The sequence below is a fragment of the Apiospora marii genome, assembly GCF_038362585.1.
Source record: "Apiospora marii strain CBS 49790 chromosome Unknown utg000005l_segment0_segment0, whole genome shotgun sequence".
Taxonomy (NCBI): Eukaryota; Fungi; Ascomycota; class Sordariomycetes; order Amphisphaeriales; family Apiosporaceae; genus Apiospora; species Apiospora marii.
Window position 1 is genome coordinate 2,174,767 of NW_027117377.1, and position 14,605 is coordinate 2,189,371.

Below are 14,605 nucleotides of genomic sequence, written 5' to 3' on the forward strand. Positions count from 1 at the left end.
CGCCGCATGGACTTGCCTTTTACAGAAGGTAGCTGCACCCCGGATGCAGCTTGCAGGCTAGCCCGCCCCGTTAGCGGCGTGCTAGCCCAATCAACGGGCCTCGATTGGTGACCCGACTATCTCATCCACCCGCCTCGGAACGGAGCAGCTCAACCTCACTTTGACTCAGAGGCCGGAAGCGAACCTCCACTGAAAGGAGTTGCCTGGGCCAGCTATAAATCGGGTTTCTTTCGTCTCGTTCCTGGAAAGTATCGAGACAAACTCGTTCCTTGTGAAAATCCCCCAAGACATCCTGCGCCTCTATCACATGAACAAAAGAATCGGTGCTTTAGCCGAGCAAGATTCGAGACACACCTAGAGTAGTTTCAAGCAGCAAAGACACGACTCTGTTCTAGACATAGGAGCAAGATGCCCGTCCAAGACTTAGAGTACCCGAAGCAACCCTTCAGCACGGTCCGTCGGTACGACAGCAGAGGTAGGCGATCATCAACACCTCCAGTACTCCCATTCGGGGCTGCACATTTGGTACTGACCGCACACATTAGCCACCTACTCGCTTGAGCAGATCCACCAGATCATCAACACCAGCCTGCTCGTCAATGTCTCCTTCACAGTCCCAGACACGCCCTTCCCGCAGACGCTGCCCATGATCGGGCAGATGGGCTCGTTCGACCGGCCCAGCGCCGACACGGGCGACGTCCTGGAACTCTACCTGCACGGCTACGTCTCCTCGCGCATCATGAACCTTTCCCGCAAGAAGGACGATGCTGAAGCTCCTCCAGACGCTGCTGCCGCCGAGCCGGTCGGTCTGCCCGTCACCGTCGCGGCCAGCCACGTCGACGGGCTCGTCCTGTCCCTGACGCCCTTCTCGCACAGCTACAACTACCGGTCCGCGACGCTGTTCGGGTACGCCACGCCCGTGACGGACGCGGCCGAGAAGCTGTGGGCGCTGGAGCTCATCACCAACAGCGTGGCGCGGGACCGCTGGCGCAACACCCGCGTGCCGCCCACCGGCGCCGAGATGCAGAGCACCAGCGTCCTCAAGGTCAAGATCGCCGCCGGCAGCGGCAAGATCCGCAGCGGCTTCCCCAGCGACGAGAAGGCCGACGCCGGGGACGAGGCCCTGCTGGGGCGCGTCTGGACGGGCGTCGTGCCCGTCCACACCACGCTCGGCGGGCCCACGCCCAGCCCGTACAATCGGGTCGACCCGGTGCCGGGCTATCTGGCTGACTACGTCAAGGGGACTAATAAGTATGCGGAGGAGACGGCGCTGGAGCAGATGACGAAGCCTATGGGGTCTAAGGCAAAGACTGGCAACTGAGAGGCTGTTCTGGATTAAAAAAAAAAGGAAAACAAATTAGGCGTTATCCGTAATTTAGGGTTGTAATTTTGAAATTTCAAGCACGAATACACATTATCAAATGTCACTATTTGGGCAGCATGTTAGGCTATTAGGGTATCGAGAGTCCCTATTGTCGTGAGATTACTATTGTCATTTAACTACGGATTAGTCCGCAATTTTCTTTGCGCCTATACCCAGAGTTTTGTCCCCGTATCAAATGTGACGAGACATTCCCATCTTCGGTCAAAGGCCGCTTGGGTAGCCATTATCGTAGCTATTCACATCAGCTCCTTGGGCAGCGAGTCATCGGCCTCATCACCATCTTCCATGTCAAACTGGAGCAGTTCGAGGTTATCGGACAGGACTGTCTCGACAGCGCGGGTGACCATCGTATGGTAAGGGAATAGCGTGCCCGGGGCGCTATTGTCAAGGTGATGGTTACTATTAAACATTAAAGTAGTTAGAGGCTTTGTTTACCGACATTCATTACGCAGAAATGCGGAATACTTACGTTACGTCCCGAATACATTGCTGGACTTCCTCCCAAAGGCGATCTTGGTCATGTTGTCCGAGAAACGATGCGCTGCTCTGGTCGAATATAGGACGCGCCATCGCCAGAGCTCTTCTGCGCATAGCCCATAGCCGCTGGGGACGATGCGCGAGGTCGCCGCTGGTCCAAGGCTCTGCAGCGGCCGTATCCTTGTTTTTGTTTCGTCTCTGGTAATACTTTGTCAGAGGACGGCCATCTCACCGTAGCCCAAAACGCTAGGGGGTTTACGTGACTTACCATCTTGAGCAACTGGTTGTCAGCTTCTCTTTGTATGAGTGGGTTTCTGTAGTTGAGTCTCAGATATACTAAGTCCAAAGTTGTTCGGATGAATTTCCGTTGAGCCAGACACCACTGATGAGATATGTGGTTTGCGTATGTCGAAGCTCTCCCAGATTTTAGACGCCAGATTCCGCATCAATAGAAGTACAATCAGTCGGCTCCACCCAAATATTTCTTTTCATTATTGTCATATTACTGTGGTTATTGATTGTTCAGACTTGTTGAGAATTTCAGCACGCTGGGGGCTCCTTACTATGCATTGTAAAAGTTGATTGAGGTGCTTCGTCTGCTACTTTGACATCACATTCGTGTCACAAGCAGAGCACCTTCGAGCCTATAATTCTTATTTCATAATGAGGTACGAAACACCGATTATAGATTGTTAGGGTCATTAATATGTATTACTATACATGGAGTTGAAGCAATTTATAGTGGACGTTCACATGCATGGAATAAGTGTATCAATTACGAAGGGGGGATGTGACTCTTTAAAAAGTGTTTGTATGGTGTAGCACGATATGAGTCCCATCTATAGTCCGTCCGTATCATCGGTGTACTATACAATCATCATGATATATAGCAGAAATGCAAGGAGAGGCCCGTTGATTGCCCCATTACCGTTCTGTGAATCATTGTATTCCGGTCGTAACCCCAAACAGAACGACTCTGTCCCCAGTGACAGTGTCTGCTGCCCTCTTGGACGAGGCACTGTGAATATCATACGTATCTTGATATCTTATCTGAGATACTTGTCGAGAAAGTTCAGGCCACAATGATGCAGCATGGAATATTTGATCCGGAGATTATGGCTGGATTCCTATAATGACCTTTCTAGTTTCAACTCATTGCCGGTCTGTCAACTAATAAACGCAAACAGGAATATACCATAACAAGCAGCCACTACCGTCAGACTCAAGTTCCTTGAGTGGTCAATATGGTGTTAGCAACAAGCCTGATAGCCGTCTACAGAAAGTTCCCCAAGGAGCTATTTAGGATTAACAACGACCCTCACATCAAGCTTCGTCCCTGGACCCCGAACCGGGGAATCTACGATATTTTTACCACCAACGGCCAAGTCAAGCCCAAGGCCACCGATCCGTCCGCTTATAGAGGTCAATTGTCATAATTATCTTCAGGCTTGTTGTACGGTACCAAATTGACGCCGCCCTTCAGCTCCTAATGGCGCATCGATGCGCCCCAATTCGCGCTACCAGCAGTCGATACTGTCTTGGCGCTTCAAGGGAGACGATGTGGTGGTGTACGCCATTCCTGCCCGTAAGAAAATTGAATGAAACTTCCAGAAATTGTATTAGCTCATAGTGCTAACTTGGAAAAGGAACCAAATTGCCAGAACAGCTGCTGCTGGTCCATAAACGATTGGATCACTACTCCCTTCAACCGGCCGTGGGCATGGCTTTGGATGGCAAGTCCCCCCCAAACAGAACTACTACCTCGCATACTGAAGAACTAAACGGTAGAATCACTCGTTTCATGATGACCCATGGAAGGGTTTCACGAGAGAACAATGGCTTCGAGCTTATCCCAAGGCAACGGACGACCAGTAAGCGATAATGGGTGACCGCTTTTCACGAGCATTCTATGGATCAAAGGCGCCCTAGACTGGAATGAGAGGTAGCACGTGCAGCAATGATTGTTGGGTGGCCAGAAGGCGTGTTTCGGAAGTGCCTAAAACTCAGCGACGGACCTCCTCCCTAGGAGAAGAACTTTGGGATCCAGTTCAAGAACACGGTACCTCATCAGCATCTTATATTGCCGAAGTGGTGCTGGCGAGATCACTGGGACTGCTAAGTAGAAGCCAAGTTGAACGTAGCTGGAACGGAATTCAGTCTCTCATCTTCTAAGATCATCTCGTACAACAGATAAGAACATAATTCTACAGTGGGCAAAGCTTGCCGAGCATTAAACCAATAAACCCCTCTTTTCATTATTTCTCACACAGGGGCCAGAGGGACCCCTTACGTTTTATACACGAGTCTCGATGACAGGATCATCCACCGCCCCTTTCCTCTGTCCTCGACTCGAATACAAGTATCAGTAAAACTATATCATCAAGAATATTTCGCGTTTCGAACCAATGCTTGCTCTTTCTCTATGAGACTCTCCATATGCTAGAATGCAAACGCAAAGTAGGGCCAGCACATCAAAAGATCTTTCATCTCTTTCATCGGGCAAAGACTCGGACCGAGCCGTCGCCGCCGCAGCTCACTACCCATCTGCCATCATTACTCCAAACCACGTCGCAGACTCCGTCCCCTCGCATGATGCGGTGGTTGGTGATTTCCTGAGTGCAGCTGCGCTTCTCCAGACTCCAGAATCGTAGACTCGCATCGTGGCCGGCGGAGACGAGTTCTCTGCCGTCGGGCGACAGGGACAGGGACGAGATAGAGGCGGGATGTGCCAGCATGTTGTACGTGCATTGACCTGCTTGACTGTTAGTATATCGATTTATGGGACGGTTAGGGCTTGTGTTAACATACCACTGTTGGCATCGAAGAACCGGATGAAACGGTCTTCGTGGCCGCTGATGATCACGCCTTCTATGCCACTGCCCGATCCGCCAACCCCACCGGTGGGACCTGCGCCCCCTGTAGATTGGTTATCTTCATCACCAAGTCCGTTGCTGGAGTTTTGATCGAGCCCGGCTGTCGTGGCCACGATCGAGTTGACGCTTGTTGCGATTGTTCCGTCGTAGGTCTCAAGGCTCGCCATGTTACCAATCTCTTCACCGGTCCGCGTGTCGTAGATGATGATAGCTGCGTCTGAGTACGACACGACAAAGGCCTCACCGTTGCCCGAGAGCGGGGTAATGCAAGTAGGACTGGCCTTGGACCCGTTCGAACGAGATATGTCGTGAATCAGAGTCGAGTGGAAAGGTGTGGTTGTTGTCATACTGGGTTGCGGCGAACTGGGGAATTGGGAGCCAGAACTCATCGAGTTACCCCGGACACGTCCACTGCCACCCGCGCGGCGACCCGTAGGTGCTGGCTGTGGTGATGTCAGCTGGGGAGGCGCGCTGACGGCCCATACCTTTACCACACCATCGGCCGCACCAGACACGAGCAGGATACGATCCGGGGTACCGTGGGCATTGGTCTGTCCAAAGACTCCGCCGAGGGTCGTGGGCAAAACGCAAATAGCCCAAACAGCATCCTTGTGGCCATCTAGGGTTGCCTTCGGGTCAACCCTCCCGCGTTCCCAGACTCGGATAGATGCATCTTGTCCACCCGAGAAGATCCACCCATCGCCTTGAGCGCGTCCACCAGTCGAGAAGTTTGGTGATTGTGACCAGGAAGTCAGGCACAGTACGGCCCCTGCGTGCCCTCGGTGGGTGAAGTCTGCCGTAACGTCGAGATCCGAGGCTGCCGCGTTCATATGTGTCGAGCTTTCACGAGGTATGTGGAAGCGTTTGACCAGACCATCGTCACCTGCGGTACAGATTTCGGGCTCGCCGGGACTACCGCCACCAGAGAAGATTACAGTTCGTACAGTATTAAGGTGGCCGCGGAGTCCATAACGTAGTTTGAAATTCCCGCTCTCGGGCTTCTGCGACAAGGAGGTCAAAGAAAGCTCATGCTCAGAGCTCTTTCTGCGCGACAACGACGTTTTCCTCCGGTGTGAAGTAGGCCCCTTATTAGGAGACTTTGGCAAGTTATCGGCAGCAGGGAAGACATCTTGATCAGGGCGGTGAGTCGAGGAGAGGGTTTGAGGAGGCTGTGAAGACGTGGTTTCGGGGAATGAGCCTTCGCTGAAGTCCCAACCGTCCGCATCGTTCGAATTTCGCTTCTCCACAGTTTCTTCGACCGGCGCCTGACGAGGGTATTCGTTTACGTGGTTTTGCTTTGGCATCGCTTCCTCGCGACTGGTGACAGCTACACCGACAGGAGCTGGCCATTCGTTCGGGTATAAGTTCGAGGCATTCTCCCCAGACCGTACCATGGGCGCAGAATGCAAATCTTGGGCAGGTTTCGCAGGCCCAGGGAAGGCTGGATTAGGTGCCTGTTGCATCGGCGGCGCATGGTGATTCATATTCGGCTGGGACCTCTGGCCCTGCTCTTTGACTTGATTTTGGTTCTGGGCATTCAAGCGCAAATTCTGGAATGCAACGTCCATCTGATGCAGGCCCGCGGGCATCCCATATTCTCCCTCGCGTAGGTCCTCCATGATTGGTAAAGGTGGCGATTCTCGAGGCGGCATTGGGTTGGCTGGGGTGATCATCAGGTATGTGAACTCCGCCTGGCACTGGTCCAGGAAGGCTCGCAGGTGGTCGCGTTCCTCGTCCTCCTGGGCTCGCTCGCCCATCATACCCTCAAAGCCGGGTATTGTTTCTTTGGGTTTCTCGTCAGATGCTAGGATTGCGTTAGTACAACCGAAGTGCCACGCAGGGCGTCAAGGCGATACGTACGGTTCAACTTCTCAGCTATCAGAGAGGCGCGATCGATCTTAGGGGGCTGTTTGACAGCGTGTTCGCCCTCGGTTGTCGTCGAGCCTGCCGCCTTTAACTGCGCAGATTGTTCCTTGACTTTCTTTTCGAGAATCCCGACGTAGCGTTTCAGTGCCTTTTGGGTTGCGTCAGCTCTGCGCGCAGAGCCTTCCAAAGCCGCTATGCGTCCCTTCATCTCTTGCCGCTCGATCTCCCAAGCGTTCCTATCGCGCTCGTGCCGATGCCATTCTGTTTGCAGGAAGCGCATGACACCTTGCAGGGTATACTCCGTCGCATGCGGCTGATGCATGCCGTTCGGCCCCTGCCCACCCATGTCCTGTCCGCCCATATTGTTTCCTCCGTTGCCGGCGCCCATGCCGGGCACCTGCTGCCAGCTCATGCTGCAATGACCTCCCCCTTAGCGCCGGTGTGCGGCGGCGAGGATTCTTAAGAGACGTATTTCAGCGTGCTGGGGTCTATCGTGTACGCCGCGGAGCCGATATATTGCATGCGTTCGACATGCGCTATAGTTGTTCGAAAAATAGAAAGGTCGTTCCGAGCGGGCCACGGGTCAAAGCACGCGATTGCGGTTCGATGGGGCTGGACGGCAGCAGAGTATCGATGAGTAACAATGACTCCAAATGTGCTGTAGAGGTTTGTTTGATGCAATGCAGACTCAGCAGCGGCAGAATGTGACAACGCGAAGAACCCTGACAGTCGGTCGCGGTTCGGGCAAAGCTACGTCGTTGCCGATCGTTGGGGGCACGAGCAGAACGGGGGACGGAAAGGGTCGGGCGTCGTAAATAAATCGTAGGTCGTTACTCATTCAACCCAATTAGTTTAAATGAGAAAGCCTCGGGGCGAAATAGAATGGATGGAAGGATTGACGGCGAAACGAAAATAACTACAACATCATCCAACCTGGTGGTGTAAAAGGGGGCGATCTCTATCAAATTGGATGACACAAAATGAAAATGTTGCGGCGGTTGGACGATGGGATTTGTTTCTAGTCGTTGCAGCTACGTTGCGTTGCCTTGCTATAACCAGTGCCAGCCCAGCATTGAGTGATGAGCTGTCTTGTCTGTCTTTTTTTCGCCTGCGACTGCAGGGGACGAACAGTGAGCCAAAGCTCCCCCAATGGCCCTGGCCCGTCTCGGCTCTGGTGTCACTTCCCGCCCAGCGCCTGGAGAACACAAAGCCAATCAGAAGCGAGGGGGCTGTTGATGCCTTGGAGCCTTACCTACCTACCCCAAGCTTTTCCTCCCAGGCTTACTGATTACCCCTGGCCACAAGCAGGGTGCCCGTTCGTTCATTTCACATGCGTTCAGCACCTCAATATACTGCGCGCAGGATCTTGGATGACGCAGAGTATACTTGTTGACAGCAAGAACCACAACTATGGGGAAAACATCAGGCGAACAGTATTTTAAAACTCTCTCCCTCATCTGAGCATTGATACTTGGCCCACCGTCCAGCTTATCCGTAGTAATTCGCTGCAAGCCAGCACTGGGGTCGACGTGCTCTGATGGACCGTGCGTTCTACAATTGAAGCCAACATGAACCGAAAAGCCCGGGGCATCCTGCACTGACTTGAAACCGAGCTTGCATCTCATCAGCCTGCACCAAGCAAATCGTAGACTTGTAAATCAAACACAAAAGCGTGTAACTATCGACAATATCTACAGGAACTAAATGGACACGCAAATCTATAATATACCGGCATTCAATGGATGGGTGTTTGCTTATTCCAATTCGCACAAATCTTGCACCAAAATACAGAGCTTTACATTTAGTACCTACCTAGATGATTGAACAGAAAGCCCAGAGGCGGCTCCTTCTTGGCATACACAGATGGGATACAGACAGAGCATGGATGGAATGGAATGCAACTCGTATGCTGCCTTTGCATCACATACCGATGGATGATGAAGATCAGATAAGCCCCATCTACGCCTGGAAGAATGCAAGCGTTGATTACTCATCGACTGTGGCCGTAGCAGTTGAGCTCTAAGAAATACAGGTGCAATATGCGACCCACCTTGAAGCTCTCCAACCAATCAGGGGGACTCCGAATAATGAATGTCACCCGCTGGTTAGCATTGGCCACTGGGAGTCCCGACAATTGAAGCAGCACCAAAAGACCCGGCAGACTTTCTCGAGAAGACGACATCACAAGGCCTCAACCGCCGCCCACCACCACCCCGTCCTGCATCCTCACCCCCATCCATATCTCCCAATTCCGTCGGGACGATACGATGCTGCGACGATCTCTAGCTCGTTCGGCTTGGCGGACCAGCAGGCATGCCGCCAATGCCTCGCGAGCTTTTTCTGCGACAGCTCAACGACCGGCCGAGGTAGAGCTCACGATTGGTGAGTGACTTCCTCAATGATGCGTACCGTCCCTGAAAAAACGAATTGGCTGACAGATTGGCTTCTAGATGGCAAGAAGGTATCAATTGAAGGTAGGACAAGCACCTCGGAGGTTCTGACACGATCGTATATACTGATTTGATGGTAGCCGGTTCTGCTTTGATCCAGGCTTGCGAGAAGGCCGGAGCCACCGTTCCCAGGTTCGTCCCATTCCCGTTTCCGGAAATCGAAAACATGGTATACAAAAATGCTGACAATGTGTAGATACTGCTATCATGAGTACGATCCGACTACGTCCCTCCCGATAATCCGCCGCGACTCCCGATGCTGACAAAATGGATAGGAAGTTGATGATTGCTGGTAACTGCCGCATGTGCCTGGTCGAAGTCGAAAGAGCACCTAAGCCTGTGGCATCATGCGCTTGGCCTGTCCAGCCGGGTATGGTCGTCAAGACCAACTCCCCGCTGACGCACAAGGCACGCGAGGGTGTTATGGAGTTCCTGCTGGCGAACCACCCCCTCGACTGCCCCGTCTGCGACCAGGGTGGTGAATGCGATCTTCAGGATCAGTCGATGCGATACGGTGCCGACCGAGGGCGATTCCACGAGATCGGCGGCAAGCGTGCCGTGGAGGACAAGAACATCGGTCCCCTTATCAAGACTTCGATGAACCGGTGTATCCACTGCACACGATGTATTCGATTCTCCAACGACATTGCCGGTGCTCCGGAAATGGGCTCCACCGGCCGTGGAAACGACATCCAGATCGGTACCTACCTTGAGCAAAACCTCGACTCCGAACTGTCCGGCAACGTGATCGACCTCTGCCCCGTCGGTGCCCTCACATCAAAGCCCTATGCTTTCCGGGCTCGACCTTGGGAGCTGAAGAAGACCGAATCTATCGACGTTCTGGACGGCCTTGGTTCCAACATCCGCGTCGATTCTCGAGGCCTCGAGGTTATGCGTGTTCTCCCCCGCCTGAATGACGACGTAAACGAGGAATGGATCAACGACAAGACCCGCTTTGCCTGCGACGGTCTCAAGACACAGCGTCTGACCATGCCTTTGGTACGACGAGAGGGCAAGTTCGAGCCTGCTTCTTGGGAGCAAGCTTTGATGGAGATCTCTGCTGCCCACCGCCAATTGCAACCCAAGGGTGATGAATTCAAGGCCATTGCCGGTGCTCTGACCGAGGTTGAGTCTATGGTTGCCATGAAGGATCTCGCCAACAAGCTGGGCTCCGAGAACCTTACGGTCGACATTCCCGCCGGCAAGGGCCCTGTTCCTCACGGTATCGACGTTCGCGCCAACTATCTCTTCAACTCCACCATCTGGGGTATCGAAGATACCGATTGCATGCTCATTGTCGGTACCAACCCGCGACACGAAGCTGCTGTACTGAACGCCCGCATCCGTAAGCAGTGGTTGAGGTCTGATCTTGAGATTGGTGTGATTGGCGAGACCTGGGACTCGACTTTCGAGTTCGAGCATCTCGGTACTGACTACGCCGCCCTCAAGAAGGCTCTGGCCGGACCGTTCGGCAAGAAGCTTCAGTCTGCTAAGAAGCCCATGATTATTGTTGGCTCTGGTGTGACTGACCACGCCGATGCCAAGGCCTTCTACGAGCTCATCGGTGGTTTCGTCGACAAGAACGCCGAGACTTTCTTGACTTCTGAGCACAATGGTTACAACGTCCTCCAGCGTGAGGCCTCGAGAGCTGGTGCTTTCGAGGTTGGCTTCGTCCCTCCCTCTGAGGCTGTCGCCGAGACCAAGCCCAAGATGGTTTGGCTTCTTGGTGCCGATGAGTTCAACGACGCGGACATTCCTAAGGACGCCTTCATCGTTTACCAGGGCCACCATGGTGACCGCGGTGCACAGATTGCCGATGTTGTCCTTCCCGCTGCCGCCTACACCGAAAAGGCTGGCACATATGTCAACACCGAGGGCCGTGTTCAGATGACCCGTGCTGCCACCTCCTTGCCCGGTGCCGCCCGTACCGATTGGAAGATCATCCGTGCTGCCAGCGAGTTCCTGGGTGCTCCCTTGCCCTACGACGACGTCGCTCAGCTGCGTGACAGAATGGTCGAGATCAGCCCGGCTCTTGGCGCCTATGACGTTGTTGAGGTGCCTGCTCTTCAGCAGCTCAGCAGGGTCCAATTAGTAGACCAGAACAAGGGTGCCAAGTCAACTGGCGAGCCCCTGAAGAAGGTTATCGACGATTTCTACTTCACCGATGTTATCTCTAGAAGGTAAGGACTCCTCCCCAAGTTAACCTACATGTATAGACTTAAGACTAACCCATATGGACAGCTCCCCGACGATGGCGCGATGCTCGGTTGCCAAGGCCACCGGAAACCCCGACAACAACCTGATGGCATCCGGCATGACAGAGGATAGGCCCATGGGCCAGGTCATGTACGGCGCGTAAATGAAGACGTTGTATTTAGAGAGAGATGAGGATAAAAGTGATCATTAATTGCACTTTGTGAGGCTGGTCAGGCCCTGCGTGTTTCTTTTGTTACCTGGATGCTTAAGACGCATTGTACTTGTACATATACCGCGGAATCGAGGAGTCGTAGAGAAAGTACATAAAGTATCCAGAACAAACCATCTGCGTTTTCTTGACCGTGACACTGACATGTTGCTGCTGCTCTGGTGATAGGTTCTAACCTGCTTTTGTCGCTTAAGGTCGTGTTTGTTATAGTCCACAATAACATAGATCTTCAAATCATAGTTCTTTTGAGGTATGTCCTTGCTATTCGCACCTAGACTCTTGAGCAACCTAATCGCTAAAGACCGACTCATCAAGCACGCTTCTTAGGAGCTACAACTGCATTGCATTGCCCTCTCGGCCCGCGGCACATCACCGACCCAGCGCGTTTCCTCCTCCTTGTTGCCCACGTAATCTACACCATCCAGCGTCCGGCCGGCCCAGGAGTCCTCGAACGGGTGGAGGGCCAATTGCATGACGCGGTCCAGCACCTCGCGCTCGCCGTCCTTCTCGACGCGGCGGATGATCTCGTCGAGGATCCAGCCGCGCGGGACGAAGTTGGGGTTGACGCCCTGCATCTGCGTCCTGCGCTCTCCGTCGTCGGCCGCTTCTTCGCTGCCCCAGTCCTCGACGATTCGGGCCCGCCACTTGCCCAGCCACTCGCCGATGCGCTTCCGGCCGTCCTCCTCGTTGGCGCCGGCGACGCCGGCGAGACCCTCCTTGTGGAAGAAGATGCCCGCCTTCACCTCGCGCGCCTCCTGGGTGTCGAGGTGCGCCACCTTCAGGGAGCTGAGGCGGCGGAAGAAGTGGTTGAAGTCGAGCTCGAGCGACTCCATGGTGTCCAGCAGCTCCGAGAAGAGCTGCTCGAAGTCGGTCTCCTGGGAGGTCTTGAGACCCAGGCGCGACGTCATGACGCGCTTGTACTCGGCCAGGAAGACGGCGCGGTACTCCTCGCCGGCCTGCATGATGAGCTTCTCGGCGCGCTTGACGATCTCGTCCGTGTCGGCCTCCTGGACGCCGTCCTCGACGAAGGTCGGGTCGTCCACTTTGGCTCCCGCGCCCAGGAGCTCGCCCAGGGCCTCGCCCAGCCGCACAAGGTTCCACCAGATGATGGTCGGCTGGTTGCGGTACGAGTAGCGCAGCATGTGGTCGTCGTGGTTGGGCGTGTAGGACGGGTCGAAGTTGTCGAGGAAGGCAAAGGGGCCGAAGTCGATGGACAGGCCGAGCACTGACGTGTTGTCCGTGTTGAGCACCCCGTTCATGAAGCCATATGCCTGCCACTTGGCCACCGTCAGGGCGTTGCGCCGCACGATCTCGCGGTACAGCCGCGTGAATCGGTTCTCGACGCCCTCGGCGGGGCCCTGCACTTCGTCCTTGCCGACGCCGCGCGCGGGCTCGGGCGAGTCGGCGGGCTTGTCCGGATCCTCTAGGCGCGCGGGGAGCGATTCCCACCCCTGGCGGGGACCGAAGGCGTCTTCGGCGACGTAGGTGGCTAGCTGCCGGATCAGCTTCCGGTCGCCTCGCGCCCGCAGGATGTCGAAGTTGCCGAGGCGCAGCCAGCTCTGCGCGAAGCGGCATACGATGGCGCCCGGCTCGACCGTCTCGCGGCGCACCCGGGTGTCAGGTAGCAGCGTCAGACTCAGGGCGCGCGTGCTGGGTATGCCCAGGGCGTTGAGCGCCTCGCTGACGACGAACTCGCGGATGCTACTGCGTAGCACCGCCTTGCCGTCCGCGAAACGGCTGTAGGGCGTCAGGCCGGCGCCCTTGAGCTGCAGCTCGTAGCGAGTGGGCGGCTGGGAGGAGCCGTTGTCGGAAGAAGGAGGGGTCGTCTCGAAGAGGCTGATGGCCCGGCCGTCGCCCAGCTGACCTGCCCAGGACCCGAACTGGAACCCGCCATAGCACTGCGCCCAGGGGTAGCCGCGCCCTTCGGCGTCGGCCGTCTTGCTGTTCTCGGCGTCCCAGCCTTGTATCTTGTTGCCCGCGACGGTGTTCAGGAAGTCGTCGCCACCTCTCTCGGGGTCGCGCACGGTCGCCGGGTCGATGCCGAGGTCGCGGAGGGCGGCGGGCGAGACGGCGAGGAGCTCGGGCTTCTCGACGGGTTGCGGGCGCACCCAGGTGAAGAGGGCATCGCGGACCTGGCGCGGGCCGATCTGGTCGCGCGGCGTCTTGTGGGAGTCGGCGGGGGTCGGAAAGATCGAGTCGGCCGGGAGCTTGGAAGTGAAGGTCCAAGTCTTTGGGATGTCGTTGATAGACGAGGCGGTTGTGCCTGTCGCCGGGCGGCCGCCGCCGCCGTCGGCCTGCGACGACTGGGTGGTAGACATGAAAGCAGATCGTAGACGAGGGAGCCGGGGTAGCGTTCGAATGGTTTGGCGGCACGTAAGAGCGGATCGAGGGAAGAGCATATGGAAGTATATGTCTAGGAGGTCGAAAGCTTGCTTGTTACCTAGGTAATGTTGTAGGTATAGTATCTGAAGGGTGTTACACTCTCAGCGTGCATGAAAGCGTATATCGAACTGATGCTTTGGGCCAAAGTAAGGCGAATCAATTCTATTAAATGGTCGCTACAGAGATGCGTGTTGTACATTTACAGAAAGACATCTTTTCAAAACATATTGTTGGGCCGAGGAGTTCTGGTTCCGATGGCGATAAATGTCTTTATCGGTAATGATGATGATGCATGGTTTACATGCGAAGCCACTTAACAGCTCCAAATGAGCGGGCAGGCGGGGTTGAAAGCTGCCCTCATTAGTAAGGTGCCTCAGAAAGGTAGGCGGTTCGACGATCCTGGTGAAGAAGGTATATCTTCAATATCAACTGGGACCGAGTGATTGTCGGTATGAACTGCGCATCTCAAAATCTCTCTGGCTATGTCCATATCAATAGTTCAACGGTTTCCTGTGTCGGTTGTCGGCTGCGATGTGGATTTCCAAGTTGCACGTTCTTAAGGGTTTGTTACTCCAGACCTACAGAACGGCACCCGATGCAGCCGAGTGCCGGCCATGCAGTCGCCGACTGGTCTGTTTTGGGGTCACAAAACGTCATTTGGGAATCCTTATTTGCTGTTTGGCCACTCAGAAGGCTGCTGCTCGCATGCCGGCGCGACTAATACCGGCGCAAGCAATGATTCGTGCAT

The 14,605-nt window shown here is 54.9% G+C and overlaps 5 protein-coding genes across 5 annotated transcripts; 2 read left to right on the plus strand and 3 right to left on the minus strand.

Annotated features, from left to right (window-relative positions):
* Positions 1-408: 408 nt before the first annotated feature.
* PG985_008600 (uncharacterized protein) lies at positions 409-1,321 on the plus strand (the record flags this gene model as incomplete). The annotated part of the gene is made up of 2 exons (XM_066828368.1): positions 409-475; positions 546-1,321. 2 exons carry the CDS (start codon positions 409-411, stop codon positions 1,319-1,321), a joined length of 843 nt encoding a protein of 280 aa, XP_066683280.1.
* Positions 1,322-1,620: 299 nt separating this feature from the next.
* On the minus strand, positions 1,621-2,132 carry PG985_008601 (uncharacterized protein; the record flags this gene model as incomplete). The annotated part of the gene is made up of 3 exons (XM_066828369.1): positions 1,621-1,783; positions 1,854-2,059; positions 2,130-2,132. The coding sequence occupies 3 exons, from the start codon at positions 2,130-2,132 to the stop codon at positions 1,621-1,623; spliced, it is 372 nt and encodes a 123-aa protein (XP_066683281.1).
* A 2,221-nt stretch (positions 2,133-4,353) lies between these two features.
* PG985_008602 (uncharacterized protein) lies at positions 4,354-7,012 on the minus strand (the record flags this gene model as incomplete). Its single annotated transcript, XM_066828370.1, has 3 exons — positions 4,354-4,613; positions 4,670-6,538; positions 6,595-7,012. 3 exons carry the CDS (start codon positions 7,010-7,012, stop codon positions 4,354-4,356), a joined length of 2,547 nt encoding a protein of 848 aa, XP_066683282.1.
* Positions 7,013-8,809: 1,797 nt separating this feature from the next.
* PG985_008603 (uncharacterized protein) lies at positions 8,810-11,409 on the plus strand (the record flags this gene model as incomplete). Its single annotated transcript, XM_066828371.1, has 6 exons — positions 8,810-8,982; positions 9,051-9,074; positions 9,131-9,182; positions 9,247-9,261; positions 9,326-11,230; positions 11,292-11,409. The coding sequence occupies exons 1-6, from the start codon at positions 8,868-8,870 to the stop codon at positions 11,407-11,409; spliced, it is 2,229 nt and encodes a 742-aa protein (XP_066683283.1). The 5' UTR covers positions 8,810-8,867.
* Positions 11,410-11,798: 389 nt separating this feature from the next.
* Positions 11,799-13,793, minus strand: PG985_008604 (uncharacterized protein; the record flags this gene model as incomplete). Its single annotated transcript, XM_066828372.1, has 1 exon — positions 11,799-13,793. One exon carries the CDS (start codon positions 13,791-13,793, stop codon positions 11,799-11,801), a length of 1,995 nt encoding a protein of 664 aa, XP_066683284.1.
* Positions 13,794-14,605: the final 812 nt, after the last annotated feature.